General features: G+C 44.0%; 2 protein-coding genes and 1 pseudogene across 5 annotated transcripts in view; 1 reads left to right on the top strand and 2 right to left on the bottom strand.

Moving 5' to 3' along the window:
* The window catches only part of SNAP47 (synaptosome associated protein 47), a 95,645-nt gene that overhangs the window by 70,000 nt on the left and 6,391 nt on the right, over nt 1-19,254 (bottom strand). For 3 of the 4 annotated variants that reach the window (XM_054717164.1, XM_054717162.1, XM_054717165.1), the window contains exon 2: nt 1,533-2,078. In XM_054717164.1, the coding sequence (XP_054573139.1) occupies nt 1,533-2,032 (500 nt within the window). In that variant the 5' untranslated portion in view covers nt 2,033-2,078. The remainder of the gene's footprint in view (nt 1-1,532; nt 2,079-19,254) is intronic. The other variant, XM_054717163.1, reaches the window with a different exon arrangement.
* LOC114235139 (U2 spliceosomal RNA) lies at nt 2,484-2,590 on the bottom strand (annotated as a pseudogene).
* LOC103295111 (beta-1,3-galactosyl-O-glycosyl-glycoprotein beta-1,6-N-acetylglucosaminyltransferase 3-like) lies at nt 9,246-10,580 on the top strand. The gene is given in 3 exon segments (XM_008151539.3): nt 9,246-10,088; nt 10,091-10,221; nt 10,223-10,580. Coding segments are annotated over 3 exon segments (1,332 nt in total).

The raw sequence follows: 19,254 nt of genomic DNA on the forward strand, positions 1-19,254 counted from the left end.
GGGGTACCTTGGGGTGGCCTGCGGAGATTGGGCCCCAACTCGTACCCCCAGCCTCGCAGCTACACCTGGCACCCCGCCTTGGCCTAGCACTGCCCCATCACCTGCTGCACCATCCCGCCTGTGGGATGATTGGTTGGGGCCGAGCCCCGCACCTGGTTCCCTCAGAGCCTGGGAGCTGGTGGCGGCCCCGCTCCCACCACTGCCACTGGTCACCATCTGTGGGACAATGGGCAGGTTGATTGGGCCCCCGCTCGCACCCGCCTTGGCCTGACACCGCCCACTCACCTGCTCCACCATCCCCCCACGGTCCCGCTCTCATTGGGGCCCATCGGGGCCGGCAGCACCTCCACTGCCTCCCGCTGTCAGCGCCGTGTCACCGACACCCACCATGTTCCACACCACCCCCTGGTAGTCAGCACTTGTCATAGCGAGCAGTCGAACTCCCGGTCTCCCGGTCGAACTCCCAGTCAAACAACCACCCGAGGGTCCAATTTGCACATTAGGCTTTTATTATATAGGATAATCCAAACGGCGGAACAACCACCAGGGGGCAGACACTCAACACAGGAGCTGCCCCCAGCCCACAGACCCCAGGGCAGCCAAGGCTGGTGCTAGCGGAGGCCCCAGATCGCCCCTCCAGGCACCCCACAGATCGGCCCTGATCAGCGGCCAGGCCTAGGGACCCTACCTGTGCACAAGTTTTGTAATAATAATGTAAAAATATTATTTTTTAAATGTCACATTACTAAGTCATGAGTTTATTATTTTACTCTTTAAACAATATTTTTAATTTTTTAGTTTTAAAAAACATAGTTAATAGAACATAACCCACAGAAATAAAAGCTCTTTGGGGCCTCAATTTTTAAGAGAGTAGAAGGGCCCCAAGACCCAAGTTTTGAGCGTTGCTGGTCCAGCAGCTCAGGTGGTAACTTCTGGAGCCAAAATGCTTCTGTTAAAAGCTGGCTGCTCCACAGCTATATAAAAAAATAAGCTACTAAAAAACTAAACTATGTTAACAAACTTAGTGTGTGTGATCTCAAACAAATTCTTTGGCCTCTCAGACTCAGTTTCCCTCTCTTCTTGGCTTATCTGGTGATTGAATACGGTATCCTCATTAAAGACTTACACTAAATCTGGCAATAGTTCTTTTACTGTCTGTTTGCCCAGAGCATCCAGCCCAGCATAACTGTCCACAGCAGGAACAACCCATGTTTTCTGAATGTGTATTAACCCTACCAGACCGCTGTACCGATTTTTCGGTAATTTCCAAATCTGCCGCTATACCGCTGTACCTAATTTTTGGTATTTTGCCTAGTACCTATTTTCTACAATGTCTCCAAGTTCCATCTTATTCTAACCACTTGTTTGCATGTAACTAACATTTTTCTGTATCATGTTGATTTTTTCTCTTTAATGCTCTGGAGCCCAGGTATAGGGGACAGTTAGGTTCAGGGCCTCAGGTCTGGTAGGTTTAAATATAGGATATGAAAGACACCAAAAGAGCAGCTTAAGGCTGCAGTACTTTTCTCTACCTGTCAGCCACATCCAGGTCAGACTCCATATTGTCCAGGCTGCTTGTTATGCTGTCCAGCTGCTCACCCTGGTAGTGTAGGACTCTGGCTGCATCTTCTAGACGCTTCTGGGAACAGGCCATCAGACCAGTCAGCTCCTTCCCCTTGGTCATGCTGGAGGATGACGCCTCCACAGCAGCTCCTGGCTGAGACAGTAGCAACTCTCTCCAGAAGTGTTCGATGATATGGAAAACAACATTCCGACTAGGCTGCAAGGAACTGAACCAGTGCTTGACATGGTCCTTTTCCAGGATGGTGACAGAACTGAAGATAAAAAGAGAAGCTTCTTTCTTGATCTCAATTATATCAGCAAGAGGAAAGCTGACAAGAAAGTCTCCAGTTTTATCAGTCAGAAATTTTAGTGAGAGTGGAGTTAACCGAAGTTTTCCAGGAACCCATCGCTTCTCAAGTTCCAAATAATAGGAGCATGGCCAGGTGTGGACACAGAGGTCTCTGCTCATCTGGTTCCTGGGTCAGTCTCCACCAAGGCCAAGACCACTCTCTGCTCTAAAGGAAAAGGGACAAATTAGTGGGTATGTCAGGCTAAAATGTGTCATCACACTTGACCTAGAGACACTAGGACATCAACGGTGAGGGAATGGTTTGGATTCAGAACAAACCTAAGACACCAGCACATTAACAGGGTCCTTGCCTAGCAAGAGCTCTCAGCCCACATGTGATAGGCAAGACGAAGTCTTTGTCCTACTTAGCAGAGAGGACATGGCCACATCTCAGACTTGTGTTCTTCCTAAAGCCCCAGGGTCCCTGAGCTCTATGTCCACCAGAGCACCCCCCACTCAGACCAGAGTCCAGAGCTGATGTAACTGAAAGAAGAAAACTGCTGGAAACCACTATGCCAAGAGGTGTGATAACCTCTATCACTACACATTCTTTACAAGTTTCTAAGCTAATGAAGAGTCTCCATTTGAAATTTTTATAAACTCAATTTCACAGAGAAAATATTAAACTGATCAGAACAGATACTACACTTTATCTTAGCCAAAAAGCCAAAAAGTGATCACAGAGAAAATAATCTGACAAACTTTTCCACTCTTATAACCCCAAATAGTTTTTATAGAGTTCCATACAATCATGGAGTGATATGTGTATACTTATAGTTTTACTAGAGGCCCGGTGCACGAAATTCGTGCACAGGTGTGGTCCCTAGGCATGGCCAGCAATCAAGCACGAGCATCTGGCATGGAAGGACAGGTCCCAGCTGACCTCTGGGCCCTGGGCAGCACCTGGGCCCCCAGGTCACCATGTACTCCCCTCTGCCTGAGTCATCAGGCCCCCCGCCAACACTGCTGGTCATCTGTGGGGCAATCAGGCCCTGCTTGCACCCGCCTTGGCCTGGCGCCGCCCGCTCACCTGCTCCACCAGCCCGCCACAGTCCCTCTCTCGTCGGGGCCCATTGGGGCCGACAATGCCTCCACTGCCACTCGCTGCCAGTGCCGTGTCGCCAACACCCGCCATGTTTCACACCACTCCCTGTTGGTCAGCGCACGTCATAGGGAGTGGTCGAACTCCCGGTCAAGGGGGCAATTTGCATATTAAGCTTTTATTATCTATATAATAAAGCGGTAATAGGCAAATTGACCATCACTCCAACACACAAGATGACCACCCCCACTTGGACACAAGATTGCCGCCACAAGATGGCCGGCAGGGAAGGGCAGTTGTGGGCAATCAGGCCAGCAGGGGAGGGCAGTTGGGAGGGACCAGGCCTGAAAGGGAGGGCAGTTGGAGGTAATCAGGCCTGCAGGGGGGTGGCAGTTAGGAATGACCGGGCCTGCAAGGGAGGGCAGTTAGGCGCACCAAGCCTACAGGGGAGGGCATTTGGGGGCGACAAGGCCAGCAGGGGAGGACAGTTAGGGGCAACCAGGCCTACAGGGGAGGGCAGTTGGGGGTGACCAGGCCTGCAGCAGAGGGCAGTTGGGGATGCCAGGCCTGCAGGGGAGGGCAGTTGGGGATGACCAGGCCTGCAGGAGAGGGCAGTTAGGGGCGACCAGGCCAGCAGGGGAGGGCAGTTAGGGGTGACCGGGCTGGCAGGGAATGGTTATGGGGTGATCAGGCTGGCAGGCAGGCAGGCAAGCGGTTGGGAGCCAGCAGTCCTGGATTGTGAGAGGGATGTCCCAGATTGGAGAGGGTGCAGGCTGGGCTGAGGGACACACACACCCCCGTGCACAAATTTCGTGCCCCGGGCCTCTAGTATAGGATAGTTTTATCCATAATTAGCAGTTATCAATGCAGTTTGAAAAGTCATGACGGATTTGAAACAACCCTTATAGAGCATTTAGCCTAACCCTGTCATACAGATGAAGAATACAAGGCCATGAAAGAATGAGGACCCTGTACAACAAACATGTTAAACTTGCGGCCTAGAGGCCACATGCAATCCACAACGAATATTTTTGCAGCCCAGCCAATATAACGGTATGTAAGAAATGTTTTAATAAAAAATTTCATAAGTTAATTTTTACAATATCCTGTTATACATAATTAATAACCAACTACAACATTCACTAATGACTGATTACTATAATCATGTTGCATTCATTTCCCTTACATGCCTGTGCACCATTTCTCTCCACTAATACTAGCAGTGAATATTTTAGCATCCCATTGCCATGTCATCAGTATTGGACTGACTTGTTTGGTGTGTGCAACAGGAAATATTTAACTTGCAGAGAACAAGAAAAATAGGTTTATTTGCGTTACATTTATTAATTTGTGCAGTTATTCAGTGTCTGGTAAGTTAATGTTCAAGAAAAAATATTAATTTTTATTAATACGTTCTATTATTTTATGTTAACAATTACTCATTTATTTCAGCCCTTTGTATTCAGCATGTCTCTATTGAAATAAATCTATGTTTCTATGAAAATTGAAGCTTTTTTTTTGTGGCCCACATAAACTTAAACCTTGTTTATTTGGCCCATGTTAGCCTTTGAGTTTGACATGCTTGCTGTACAAGGTCAAACCACAAGGACATGACATTGACATGGCTAGAGCTAGGCCTTCTAATTAGAGGTCCACCTGCAATACTGCACATCTTCCACTTCTCTCTGTCTCTCACATACACACTCTTCAATGATAATACAATTTCACTTATAAAAATGAGAACAAATCACTAATATTATCTCTTAAAATGCTAACAAGTGTGGGCTTCCTCGGTCTGGCTAGAGGCCAAAGGGATTCTCTGCATCTGGTCAACAAGTTTTAGCCACCACACCACACTGGACTGCAAGGACAAGAGAAATGACACTGACATAGTCCCAGGCTCCTGGAGCTTAGAACCCAGTGGAAATCTATGGATTTCCTCACTGGGCTACATTCTAAAGACCCAGACTCTTCAGTGTAATTGTACAGACACCACATCAGGCAACACAAGGCCTGACAACAAAAAAGGTAGAACCTACACCTAAAGAACTTGTGTGGAATTGATTCCTAATTATGAAGAAACAGTAATTTGAGAAAGGCAACGTATCATCAAATACAAAGGCAGTTAACACAAATGAAACCCCAAAGTTCATAGGGCTGCAGACATGATCAGAACTATAGCAACAGTCTAATAGGCCTCCTGCCTTTGGCATCTGCCACCCCAAAGCATCCTGCACTGCCACCACAATCTCTCTAGAGTGGGAGAGCCTAATCCACCCAGCCCTTACCTCTCCCTGCCCCCACCCCTCATAAGGCTGTGTAGACCTGGCACACTCACTACACCTGTATGAGGCAGAATGACCACTTATTTGACTGTAAGCTCTCAGAGGACAGGTATTTTGTTCATTTGTGACTAAATGAATGGAATAGAAACTCATGGTTTATACTGTTTGTCCAGTGAGGACCCTCAGCCTGGCTGAGATCAATGTTGCAGGCTAGCTTCATCCTGCTGTTTAGAGCCCTACTGATGGCAGCCTTGATACTGTTATACAAACTGCACAGATCTGGTCCCAGTCAAATTAACCAGAGTGGCTGATGGAGTGAAATGGGAATACTCTCAAGGCCAAGATGATACAGAAACAAGAGGTGGACATTATTGAGAGGCAATCTCCATGGTATTTCTCCACATCTGGTATCAGGGTCTATCCCAGACTATCTTTCTCACAGCTGTAGATGGTGTCTCCCTTCTGGTTGACCTGGATAACAGGATACTGTCTTCTTGGAAACAAGGGTTAGAAAGGTTTGTTAGCAGCCCCCTTACAAATTTAGAGGGTTCCTTGCTGTGACACAAACCCACACTGTGTGCAGCACGTACTGAAGCCCGGAAAACCTGGGGCACAGGGAAACAGATGCACATAAAGCCTACTGTACCATGCATAACAGGCCCTTTCTCTCTGACCAGAGTCCCTATTTGCTGACACATCTAGAAAAACTGTGGCAGGGTCACTGCTAGCCTGCCAGTCTCCCATTCTTCATAGTTACTGACAGTGATGTACACCAAAAAAGATCATTCTATTCAGGGTATGGGTTCTTCACACCAGAATTCTATATAATAAAAGCCTAATATGCTAAATGTCCAGTTGACCAGTAAGCCATTCAACCAATCAAAGCACAATATGCTAATGATATGCTTGGGCCACTCAACGGCTCGCTATGATGGGCACTGACCACTAGCAGACAGACGCTCCGACCGGTAGGGTAGCTTGCTGCTGGGGTCCAGCCGATCAGATGGGCCAGACACACCCTAGAGCCCTTCTGCGGTCCCTCCCTGGCTGGTCAACCTCCCACATCTCTCCCTGGCCCTGATTGTGCACCGGAGAGGTCCCTTGGCCTGGCCTGTGCCCTCTCGCAATCTGGGACGCCTCGGGGGATGTCGGAGAGATGGTTTTGGCCTGAAACTGCAGGCCAGGCTGAGGGACCCCACTGGTGCACGAATTCATGCACTGGGCCTCTAGTCTCAAATAAAACTAAATATTTAGGAAGCAAACTCCAGAAACACACTCAATTCATAACACCTTAGGATATTTCTATTGGACTTAAAGGAATACTAAAGCTTTCCCCAAATTTTGATTCACTTTAAAAATAAGCATATTGATGGCCGGCATAGCTCAGTGATTGAGCGTCAACCTATAAACCAGGAGGTCACAGTTCGATTCCTGATCAGGGCCTGGGTTGCAGGCTCAATTCCCAGTGTGGGTCTTTCAAGAGGCAGCCAACTGATGATTCTCTCTCAGTATTGATGTTTTTATCTCTGTCTCCTTCTCTCTTCCTCTCTGAAATAAAAATAAAAAATAAAATAAATAAATAAAGCATATGAAAAGTTCAGAAACAGAAAGTCAGAATGCTGGTTACAATTGGGTAGACAGCAGGGAGCCTATATATAGGTGCCTCTGTGGCTGGTGATGTTCTACTTCTTGTCCTGGGTGTACTCATTTTGTAATAATTCAAAATTGTGCATTTTCTATCCTTGTGATTTATTCATTATTTTGCATTAATACTTCAATAAAAGGTTTACTGAATGTTTAGCAATATAAACTGTATTAAAAAGTGCTAATATGAAATTAAAATGTACATATAAAAGGTATACCAGAACTGAATTTCAACTGGATGCTACAATTTCACAAACATCTGAAATCATTGCCCTAGGCCAGTGATGGAGAACCTATGACACGCATGTCAGCACTGACACACGTAGCCATTTCTGATGACACGTGGTCACTGAGGCGGCCACATGCCAAGGATGAAACATTTGCGAAATAATATTTTTTCCTCAAAGTGACACACTACCCGAGTTATGCTCAGTTTTTTGGCGAAGTTTGACACACCAAGCTCAAAAGGTTGCCCATCACTGCCCTAGGCAGAAGCACAGTTAGAAGACACACCACCACATAGTTGTCACACTAGTAACAGCAGCATTTGCATGTGACCCCTTGTCAGTTACTTAGCCTCTCTGCCTCCATTTCCTGATCTCTAAGTGGAGATAGAATTGTCCTTATCCTGCACCACAGTGGTGAAGTTTAACTGATTTGATATATCAAAGGCACTTAGAAGAGCACCTAGGTCCTATATGCTACATGTGACATTATGATCATATTTAATCCTACAAAATATCTAGAACTAACTCTGCTCATCGTTTAGAAGTGGGAAAAGTCTACAACTTCCTCTGGATTTTTTTTTTTAATTATTTCTCATATGACTGCTAGAACATCGTCTCGTCCAAAATCTGCCATTTGGCCTAATTGGTTTTCACGATCTGATCAGAGTTGGCTACAGACAGCACCTAGCCACAAAAACAAACAGATACACACAAACATGACAATGAAGAAAAGAAAAGATGGAAGAATGTGCCCAGTGAACACAAAGTTAAGGTGCCAGGTTAAAGCAAGACAACTCGATCCCACCACAGGACAAATAAATGTAACTTCTATGTTAATCCGACTCAAGTACTTCACTAGTGCATCCTGGAACTTCTCTTCACCACAGGAAGGGCAGGCCCACTCATCTCAGATGTACACACATGCCAACCGGCTCCTGGTACTCATTGGTACAGATCACCAGCTGGGCTAATTACTAATATCTGAAATTAGGACAAGCCTAAAGGTCTGCCATATTAAGTGTGAGAACTCTGTCATCATTGCAAAATAAAATATGGTACTAGGAAGTAATATCTATAAAGATATCAGGGCTGGCGGGATCACAGAAACCATCTGTCCAATTCACATTTCATAGATGAATGTGCATAGCATGTCATGGCAGAAGCTCTGAAGTCCACTGAGAAGCTGGCCAATATTCACTCAAGAGTACTAACATCAAGTGTTTTGCACAAGTGTCAATTCTGAGAAAGAATCAGCCTTAGGATCTGAATATTTTAGGTGATACAATACAGTTCAGACACCAGAGTAATACAGGTAAGGAGACATAACACTTACAAATAAGAAACAGTAAGACTTCACATACTTGCACTAAAGAGCAAAGATAATGTGTGGTAATCCTGGAACAGACTGCTGTGGATTAATACTATAGGGAAGGCAAGCCTTCTACTTGAAAAATGTGGTAGAACTGGAGCAGAAAGCAGCAGGCCCAGTGCACCTTTCGCATTGATAAGCATCACCACCCCAGGACACAGAGGAGGACCTGAGGCTGGCAGGGTCAGAAATTTGCCCAAAGAGATGAACCCAAGAATCTGTCTTCTTAGCCAGGATGACAATTAATGCCAGACCAAGGAGAATCTCAACACTAAAAATGCAGGCAACGGAAAAAGGCTGGTGACTTTATCCATCGTGACCATGTAATGAAGCTTCTATAAATGCCCAAGAGGATGGGGCTACAAGAGCTTCCAGGTTCATGAACTTCTGGAGATGTGTGGAGAGTGGCGCACCTGGATCAGGCATGAAAACGTTGGGACCCTTCCCACATACCTTTCCCTGTGCATCTCTTCCATCTAGCTGTTCTGAATTATATCCTTTTTATAACAAACCAGTGACCTAAAATTGAGGAGCCGGAGACAGTTTTTTGGACGCCCTGTGAATATCAGAAAGTATATTTTGGAGGGGTTAAAAGAAGATCAAGGGATATGGTTTTCACATCTGCTTCCATGGAACCCAACCAATCTTCTCTGGGAAATAGAAACAAATCATGGCAAGAGATCTACCCTAAATAGGAAAGAAGCTATTAAAGGATTCCAATCTCCTCTTCCTTCCCTGTGCCCAAACTCTACTGATCTCCCATACCATGAAGATGATTTGGTGGAAGAAACTCTGCTGGCAGCATAACCTGTGGACCCTGGGCTGCTATTTGCTGTTGGCCATTGTTGCTCTGAGATTCTCTGTCAGATTGAAATGTGACTTTGATTCCCTGGATCTGGAGTCCACAGATTTTCAAAGCAAGCACTGTAAAGATATCTTGTACAAGTCCCTGCTGTTGACAGCAAGGAGATCCATCAACTGTTCTAAAATCATCCAAGGGGACAAGGAAACAGTGATTGAGGCTCTCCTGGACAGGGTGGAGGTCAAGAAGCAGGAGCCTTTCATAGACACTGACTACATCAATATGACCAGAGACGGTGAGTACCTTAAAGCCAAAAGGAAGTTCATACCGTACCCACTCAGCAAAGAAAAGTTAGACTTCCCTATTGCATACTCTATGGTGGTCCACGAGAAGACTGAAAACTTTGAAAGGCTGCTGAGAGCTGTGTATACCCCTCAGAACATATATTGTGTTCACGTGGATGAGAAGACACCAGACACTTTCAAAGAGGCAGTCAGGACAATTATTTCATGCTTCCCAAATGTCTTCATGGCCAGGAAGTTGGTTCGGGTAGTTTATGCCTCCTGGTCCAGGGTGCAGGCGGACCTAAACTGTATGGAAGACTTTCTTCAGAGCTCAGGGCCATGGAAATACTTCCTGAATACATGCGGAACAGACTGTCCTATAAAGACCAATGCCAAGATGGTCCTGGCCCTCAAGATGTTGAATGGGAAGAACAGTATGGAGTCTGAGATACCTACTGAGTACAAAATATCTTGCCGGCAATATCACTATGAGGTAAAAGACACAATATACATAACCAACATGTATGTATATGTAAGATGAAGGACCCTCCGCCTAATAATTTACCTATGTTCACGGGAAATGCCTACATTGTGGCTTCTCAAGGCTTTGTCCAACAGGTCTTCAAGAACCCCAAAGCCTGGCAACTGATTGAGTGGGCAAGATAATTATATCCCCGATGAACACCTCTGGGCCACGCTTCATTGTGCCCCATGGATGCCTGGCTCTGTTCCCTACCAGCCCAAGTTTCACATGTCAGACATGGCTGCCATTGCCAGGCTGGTAAAGTGGCGGGGCCATGAAGGAGACATCAGCATGGGGGCACCTTATGCACCTTGCTCTGGAACCCACCAGCGGTCTATCTGTATTTATGGCATTGGAGACCTTCATTGGATTCTTCAGAATCATCATCTGTTGGCCAACAAGTTTAACCCGAAGGTGGATGATAATGTTCTTCAGTGCTTAGAATACTTATGGTATAAGGCCATCTGCAGACTGAACTCTGAGATACACTGAGAGAACTGCTACCTCAGATTGAAATGCGGGGCAAGAATATGTGCAAACATGCCCAGAATGTGCTGGGACAGTGCGGGGTATGAGACCAGGTCTGTGGAATCCATGGCATCCCGCAGGGTTAGGGCGCTGCTATTGGAGTGTGGGTAAGTAGATCTGTTGCCTTGCAAATTGCTATCCCGGATGAACACTGACTTAGCTCTCCCCATTCCCAGTAGCCTCTCCACTGACTTTCTCACAGAGTGAGCTAGCTATTTGAAAGAGCTAGGGAGGGAAGTGTGACAGGGGACCCTGGACTTTAGTTGAATGCTTGGTGTCCAGCTTTTCCATTCTGAGGAGATGCCATTCCTAATAATTCTAGGCTTGGTAGTGGGGAGGGGAGTTTGATGGAAAGAGGGCCTTCTTTTGTACTATTAACTTAAAAATAAATAGCTCCTGATTCAAACTTCTACCTCCGTTTTCTGTTTTGGAAGCCAGAAATAAGACAAAAATGTGATAATTTTTTCATTACTATTGGTGGCATTTAAAATCCCTCGGGGCTGGCCAGAGACTCCCCATTATTCCAAAATGATCGTGGCAGGCTGTATAAATAGCCAATTCAAAAAAATATAGAGGTACGGAGCTGATGCTTTCATTGTTGAAAGCCCTCCTCATGTTGTTTACATTGCCAGATTTGTGACTCTTCTATATGGGAAAAGGCAGGATGGTTTAACCAATCTGACCACCGTATCTTTATGGGGAAACTACAACCCTAATTTAGTTGGCTTCACAGCCAAAGCTTAACGTTCTATAACAAAGATAATACCTAGTTTAAGTAAGGTTACCATATAATTTTTTGTCCAAACTGGAACACTTTTACAGGAGGGAAGGCGATTATACTATTAAAATTATGTGGGGAAACAAGAATAAACTATGACTGTTTAGCTAAACCAGGAAATCAGGTTATTTCCCATTTACTAGTAGGCCTTTTGAGTGAAAACTCTTTAAGTATGTGAATGAAAGAGTCACTATTTGTGGTTCTCTGGCTTATACATTTCCTCATGGGGAGACAATTATGTGTGTGTGCATTTGCCACCACTCCCCCAAAATGTTACCCAGTGAAACGATGATCTCTGAAGCCCCAGAGATAATTGTCATAGTATTATGGAAGGCTATTGGCTATTGGTAACACTCTTCTGTGATGGAGAGGGGATACTACATAAAAAGAAGCTATAACTATATAGTACAGTTGATCTTCTGCATACAATGTGCTTTGGAAAAGTGATTTAAATACAAATTAATTTGTGTAATTTGAAAAAAAAAAAAAATACAGGCAACGACAGGGAGAACCAAGATGGTGGCATAGGTAAACACCTCTACTCTCTGCCTCCCACAATGACATCAAAATTACAACTAAAATACAGAACAACCATCATTCAGAACCACCTGAAAGCTGGCTGAATGGAAGTTCTACAACTAGAGAAGTAAAGAAGAAAGCACATCGAGACTGGTAAGAGGGGCAGAGACGGGGAACAGGCTGGTCTGACACCCACATGTGACTTTTTTTAATCTGGAGGGAGATCATCTCTGCGAAGGCCACCAGTGAGAAGCAGGGGATCCCAGCTGCAACCAGAACCCCAGCCCCAGGTTCCAGAGCTGGGAAGAGAAGTCCAGTAACTTCAGGCTGAGTGAGACGGAGGCTGCGGGAGAACCACATGTTCCTTTTAAGGGGCCAGCACACAAACTTACTTAGAGTTGATCCCTCTGAGCTCCAGCGCTGGGAGGCTTTGGGAGACCCAAACACATAAGGGGAGGAACTGTATTGTCTGGCATCGGAGCAGGAACTCAGGGGTGGCTTTCTCCCAGATGGGGGTGCTTCCAGAGGTCATTGTTCCTGTGCTGGGCCCACCCCATTGCAGAGATGGCTGGCAGCCATATCTGAGTTTCCATCAGCGTGACTCACACTTCGCTGAACTCTGGTGATTCCCTGAGACCCCACCCTAACCAATTTGCAGCCCCACCCAAGCCGTTTGTAGCAGCTTTTCCATATGAATGGCCTGTCTGGCTCAGACTTTGCTAAAATCTCTCAAACAAACTGCAACTGGCATCAGCATGTCCCAATAAAAGGCCCAAGACCTGGCACTAGCACAAGTCTGCCTTGCTTCACAGCTGGGCCTCATCTGGGCATTTCCAAAACCAATACAAATAGCAGCTGCCTGTGGATCTCTCTGTAGCTCCTGCTGGGTAGCCCCAGGCAATGGCTGACTTTGCACATCTCTGGAGGACCTAGAGCCAGTGCATAGCTTCAGACCCTAACAGATTACAACTCTACACATCCACAAGCAATCAAGGGGCTGACTCAGTGAGCACCACTGAAGCAAGTCCTGCTCCATAGGGGTGTCTCCTGCACAGCACCTCTTCCACTGTAGTCACAGCTGGTCCTCACAGCCAATTGACCTGGAGGTCAACTCCTCCCAGTGACCCAACAGCAATCAAAGCTCAAATACAACAAGACTGTGCACACAGCCCACACAGGGATGTACCTAGAGTGCCCAGCTCAGGTGACGGGAGGCTGAGCCACTGGGCCCTACAGGACACCTAATACACAAAGCCACTCTAAGAATTCTAAGAGACATTTCAGCTCTGCCTAATACATAGAAATAAACACAGGGAAGCAGCCAAAATTCAGAGACAAAGAAACATGTTACAAATGAAAGAATTGGAAGCAAACAAACTAATGGATACAGAGTTCCAAACAATGGTTATAAGGTTACTCAAGGATCTTAATGAGAGCTTCAAGGGACTCAAAGAGAGCTTCAAAGGACTTAGTGAGACTTTCAAGGATCTTAATGAGAATGTCAAAGACATGAAAAAGGACCAATCAGAAATTAAGCATACACTTACTGAAATAAAGAATAATTTACAGGGATTCAACAATAGAGGAAAGGATTCTGAGAATCAAATCAATGATTTGGAATATGGGGAAGCAAAAAACAACCCAATCATAAAAGCAAAAAGAAAAATGAATTAAAAATATGAAGATAGTGTCAGAAGATAGTGTCTGGGACAACTTCAAACAAACCAACATTTGCATTATGGGGGTGCCAGAAGTAGAAGAGAAAGAGTAAGACATTAAAAACCTATTTGAAGAAAGAATGACAGAAAACTTTCTCTACCTAGTGAAAGCAATAGGCTTACACGTCCAGGAAGTGCAGAGAGTCCCAAATAGGAGGAACCCAGAGAGGCCCACACAAAGACACATCAGATTGAAATACCAAGGGTTAAAGGCAAAGAGAGAATCTTAAAAGCAGCAAGAGAGTTACCTTCAAGGGAGCACCCATACAACTATCAGCTGATTTCTCAACAGAAACTATGCAGGCCAGAAGGGAGTGGCAAGAAATATTCAAGGTGATGAATAGCAAGGACCTACAACCAAGATTATCCTACCCAGCAAAGCTATCATTCAGAATTGAAGGTCAGATAAAGAGCTTCACATACATGAAAAAGCTAAAGGAGTTCATCACCACCAAACCAGTATTACATGAAATGTTGAAGGGTATTCTTGAGGAAGAATAGGAGGAGGAGCAGGAGGAAGAGGAGGAAGATAAAAAATATGAACTATAAAATGGCAATAAATACATATCTATCAACAAATTAAATCTAAAAATCAAAATAAACCATCAAGAAATCTAATGGGTAAGGCTTGAGAAAAATGGCGACGGAATAGAGTCGGGTTTGGAGTCTGTTCCTGGGGCGGAGAGTCGGAGCAGCAGAGGCTCGCAGAGGGAGTGTATGTGGGCAAGCCAAGGGACAGCTAAACTCCAGGAGAAGGCGGGGGAGTGCTGGGCAGTGTTCCTCTGACCGCGCAGCACCCACAGGGGCTGGGTCCCCTCCTGGAGCTGCGGGCTCGCCGGGCGCCTCGCCATCTTGCAAGGAAAGGAGGATTTTAGTGGAAACCTGACTTTCTGCGACAACTGCAAACACTGAGCTGCTGGGAGCACCAGACCACCGGTCCCGTATCAGCGCAAACATTCGGATTCAAAGAAACTCTTCACTGCACCACGGAAAGGTCAGATTTCGTCTGAAATAAGCTGCGGTTTCTGATCCCCGCGGTGGGTGAGGGAGGCGCTGGGTGAGGGAAGCGCGGCAGCCGCAGGACCTGCAGGAGCCGGGAGGTCTGTGCCTAGAAAAGTCGGCGGCAGTTGGAACTGCCGTGATCCGTGAATGAGGAGGGGGGTCTTCTGAGCTGCTAACAGAAGTGACCTCTTGAAAGCAACTCATTTTAATCTGACGAGGAGGGTCAGACTAGGAGTTTTCAAAGGAGTGCAGGATCCTTGGTCTGGCGCACAGACCCACGGTCCGCACACCTGGGCTCTTTCCGACTCTGATTGCTAAGCCCAACACATAGAAAAACCCAGGTGGAAACCCTGAAAGACTGCAGGGGGAAGGTGTTTTTTCGGAACCTGGGGACCAGAGCTGCGTGTGACCATCAGAGAGGCAGCTCTGAGGCGCACACCTCCACAAGCTCTGAGGCGCACACCTCCACAAACCGGTAGTGAGTGCCATAGAGGGGGGAAAAAAAAAAAAAAAAGAGCTAGAGAGGCCCGGAAGTCAATTCAGAAACACTGCCACCCAGGGGCTGAAACGCTAATTGTCTCTGGTGTAATAAAAAATAAATACGAGAAATTAAGACACGGCTGGCTTAAAAAGCAGGACTGGCGTCCAACACTGAGGAGCCCTGGAATGAAGCTGAACTGAAATACCGCCCAGACTGGGAAAAAGGCGTACCAAACAGAATAATAGAGGAAGTGAATGACAGCCGCTACTGCACATTTTAGTCTTCCTATTTTTTAATTTTCAATTCTTTTTTAAATTTTTTAAATTTTTTATTCTCATATTTTTTTATTTTCATTTTTTGCATCTTTTACTTAAGAAACTAATTTTTTTTCCTTTTTCCTCACTCGATTTTCACCTTTTTAATTATTACATTTTTATTTTCAATCAGCACTATTATTACTATTATTTTACTTTTTTTTTTTTTTTAATGTCATTTGATTTTCTCTTTCTTTTATTTTTGGATTAGTGTCCTACATTCGATTTGCATCTTTCCCTTACAATCGCTTTACCCTATCTCAAAGCTAACATTATGCCATCACTCTCCTCCTAACCTTTCCCCTTTTGGTCCCCAGTTTATCTTAACCCTTTCTGGCTTTAGATTTTCCCTACTTTTTCAGTTTACTCCCTGCTAAAACTTCACCCTACTTATATATCTAATTCCCAACCCCCTGCTCCAAATCCATACAAACCTCTCTCTACGCTACCTTAAAAAAATTATTTTTCTCTCAGGCCTTTTGTTGTTGTTTGCTTGAATGTTGATTAGATTGAATTTTTATGCTTTTTTATGAGATTGTTTTGATTATTCTTTTTGTTGGTTTGGTTGGTTCTTTTGTTTGCTTTGTTTTTGTTTGTTTTTTACTTTTGTTTTCCCTTGCCTCACTTGATATTAGCTGCTGTTGCAGTTTGTATTAATCTCCAGGCTCGTGTTGCTGGAATTTGCTGGGAATAGTGGTTGTTCTAGTGGAGTTTACTCCCCATATATATAGTTTGTTCCCCTTTTCTCTCTTAGTATCATTCTTGTCTCTCTTACTTTTTTTTTCTTTTCTTTTTCTTTTCTGTTATTTCTTTTTCTTTTCTTTCTTTCTGCTCTTTTCCCAAGTTCAGATTCACACTCTTTGTTTTTTTTTTCTTTTTTCGTTGTTGTTCTTTCTTTTTACTCTCCCTCTTCCACTCCTATTCCCTAATTTGTCTTTCTCTGGTGGTTACCTTTATTGGAGGTTATTAATATCGTGAATACAATTCTGTTCAGTGCCTTGTCTGTTGTGCCTGGTTGTGTTGTATTTTATACCTTTAAATCAACGCCAGAGAGAGAAATCTATATAACCAGACATCCGGAGAAGAGAGACCATGAGGAGACAAAGAAACAGCCCCCACAGGAAAGAGAAGCAGGCATCACCAGAAAAGGAAGTAAACGATTTAGAGGCAAACAACCTATCAGAGAAAGAATTCAGAGAAATGGTCATAAAGTGGCTGAAAAGGATGGAAGACAAATTTGACAATATGAGTAAGAACCAAGAAGAAATGAAGAAGAACCAAGAAGAAATGAAAAATGACATCGCTGCTGTAAAGAACTCAATAGAAAGCATCAAGAGTAGACTAGATGAAGCAGAGGACCGCATAAGTGAGCTAGAAGACAAGATGGAAAAAAATACCCAATTACAACAGCTTCTAGAAACAAAAATTAGAAAGATTGAGGAGAGCGTAAGGGAACTTCGGGACAATACAAAACAAAACAACATCAGGATAATAGGGGTGCCAGAAGGAAAGGAAACTGAGCAAGGAATAGAAAACCTGTTTGAAGAAATAATAACAGAAAACTTCCCTGATATAGGGAAGAAAAAACCCACACAAATCCAAGAAGCTCACAGAGTTCCAAGCAAAATGAACCCCAAAAGACCGACGCCAAGGCACATTATAGTTAAGTTGGCAAACACCAACGACAAAGTAAGAATCTTACAAGCGGCCAGAGAGAGACAAACAGTTACATACAAAGGAACCCCCATCAGACTAGCAACTGATTTCTCAACAGAAACTCATCAGGCCAGAAGGGAATGGAATGAAATATACCAAGTCATGCAAAGGAAGGGTCTAAATCCAAGAATACTGTACCCAGCAAGGCTATCAATCAAAATTGAAGGTGAAATCAGGAGCTTCACAGACAAAAAAGGACTAAGGGAGTTTATCACCACCAAACCAGCAATGAAAGAAATGCTAAAGGGTCTGCTGTAAAAAAAAAAAGAAAGAAAGAAAGAAATAGGAAGCAAAGAAGGTACACAGGGGTATAGAATAAAAATGGCGTCAAATAAGTACCTATCAATAATAACTTTAAATGTAAATGGATTGAATGCCCCAATCAAAAGACACAGGGTAACAGACTGGATAAGAAAACAAAACCCAGATATCTGCTGTCTACAGGAAACCCACCTCAAAAAAAAGGATGCATACAGACTGAGAGTAAAGGGATGGAAAAAGGTTTTCCAGGCAAATGGAAATGAAAAAAAAGCTGGGGTTGCAATACTTATATCTGACAAATTAGATCTCAAAGTGAAGGACATAACAAGAGATAATGAAGGCCACTTCATAATACTAAAGGGAGAAATCCAACAAGAAGAAATAACTCTGGTAAACATATATGCACCCAATACAGGAGCACCAAGATACATTAAAAAACTCCTGGAAGATATCAAAGGAGAGATTGACAGTGATACAATCATAGTAGGAGACTTCAATACCCCACTATCACCATTGGACAAATCCTCTAAACAAAAAATCAGCAAAGAAACATCAATCCTAAATGACTCACTAGAACAGATGGAATTAATCGACATCTTCAGAACATTTCACCCCAAAGCCACAGAATATACATTCTTCTCAAGTGCACATGGGTCATTTTCAAAGATAGACCATATGTTAGGACATAGGCAAAGTTTCTCCAAATTCAAGAAGATAGAAATCATATCAAGTATCTTCTCAGATCACAGTGGCATAAAACTGGAAATCAACTACAATAAAAACAACCCAAAGAAATCAAACACTTGGAGACTAAACAGCATGCTATTAAACCATGACTGGGTTACCAAAGACATCAAGGAAGAAATAAAAAACATCATGGCAACAAACGACAATGAAAACACAACAATCCAAAATCTATGGGACACAGCGAAAGCAGTCCTGAGAGGGAAGTTCATAGCTCTACAAGCCTACTGCAAAAAACAAGAAACAATAGTAATAAATTACCTAACCCAACAACTCAAAGAGTTAGAGAGAGAGCAACAAGATAAGCCCAGTGTAAGCAGAAGGAAAGAAATAATAAAGATCAGAGCGGAGATAAACGACATAGAGACCAAAGAAACAATACAAAAGATCAACAAAACCAAGAGCTGGTTCTTTGAAAGGATAAACAAGATTGATGGACCTCTAGCCAGGCTCACCAAGAAGCAAAGAGAGAGGAACCAAATAAACAAAATCAGAAATGGAAGAGGTGAAATAACAACAGATCCCGACGAAATACAAAGGATTGTTACAAAATACTACGAACAACTCTATTCCAACAAACTGGACAACCTAGAGGAAATCGACATATTCCTAGAAAAATACAACCTTCCAAAACTCAATCAGGAAGATTCTAAACAGCTCAACATGCCAGTAACTATGGAAGAAATTGAAGCAGTCATCAAAAAGCTTCCGGCAAACAAAAGCCCGGGGCCAGATGGCTTCACAGGAGAGTTTTATCAAACTTTCAAGGAAGAACTAAAACCTATCCTCCTCAGACTATTCCAAAAAATTCAAGAGGAAGGAACACTTCCAGGCTCCTTCTATGAAGCCAGCATCACCCTAATACCAAAACCAGATAAAGACAACTCAATGAAAGAGAATTACAGGCCAATATCCCTCATGAACATTGATGCCAAAATCCTCAACAAAATTCTAGCAAATCGGCTCCAGCAGTACATCAGAAAGATCATACACCATGACCAAGTAGGATTTATTCCAGGAATGCAAGGATGGTACAATATCCGCAAATCAATAAACGTGATACATCACATAAACAAATTGAGAGATAAAAATCACATAGTCATAT

This window comes from Eptesicus fuscus, chromosome 6 (genome assembly GCF_027574615.1).
Source record: "Eptesicus fuscus isolate TK198812 chromosome 6, DD_ASM_mEF_20220401, whole genome shotgun sequence".
NCBI classification, from domain to species: Eukaryota; Metazoa; Chordata; class Mammalia; order Chiroptera; family Vespertilionidae; genus Eptesicus; species Eptesicus fuscus.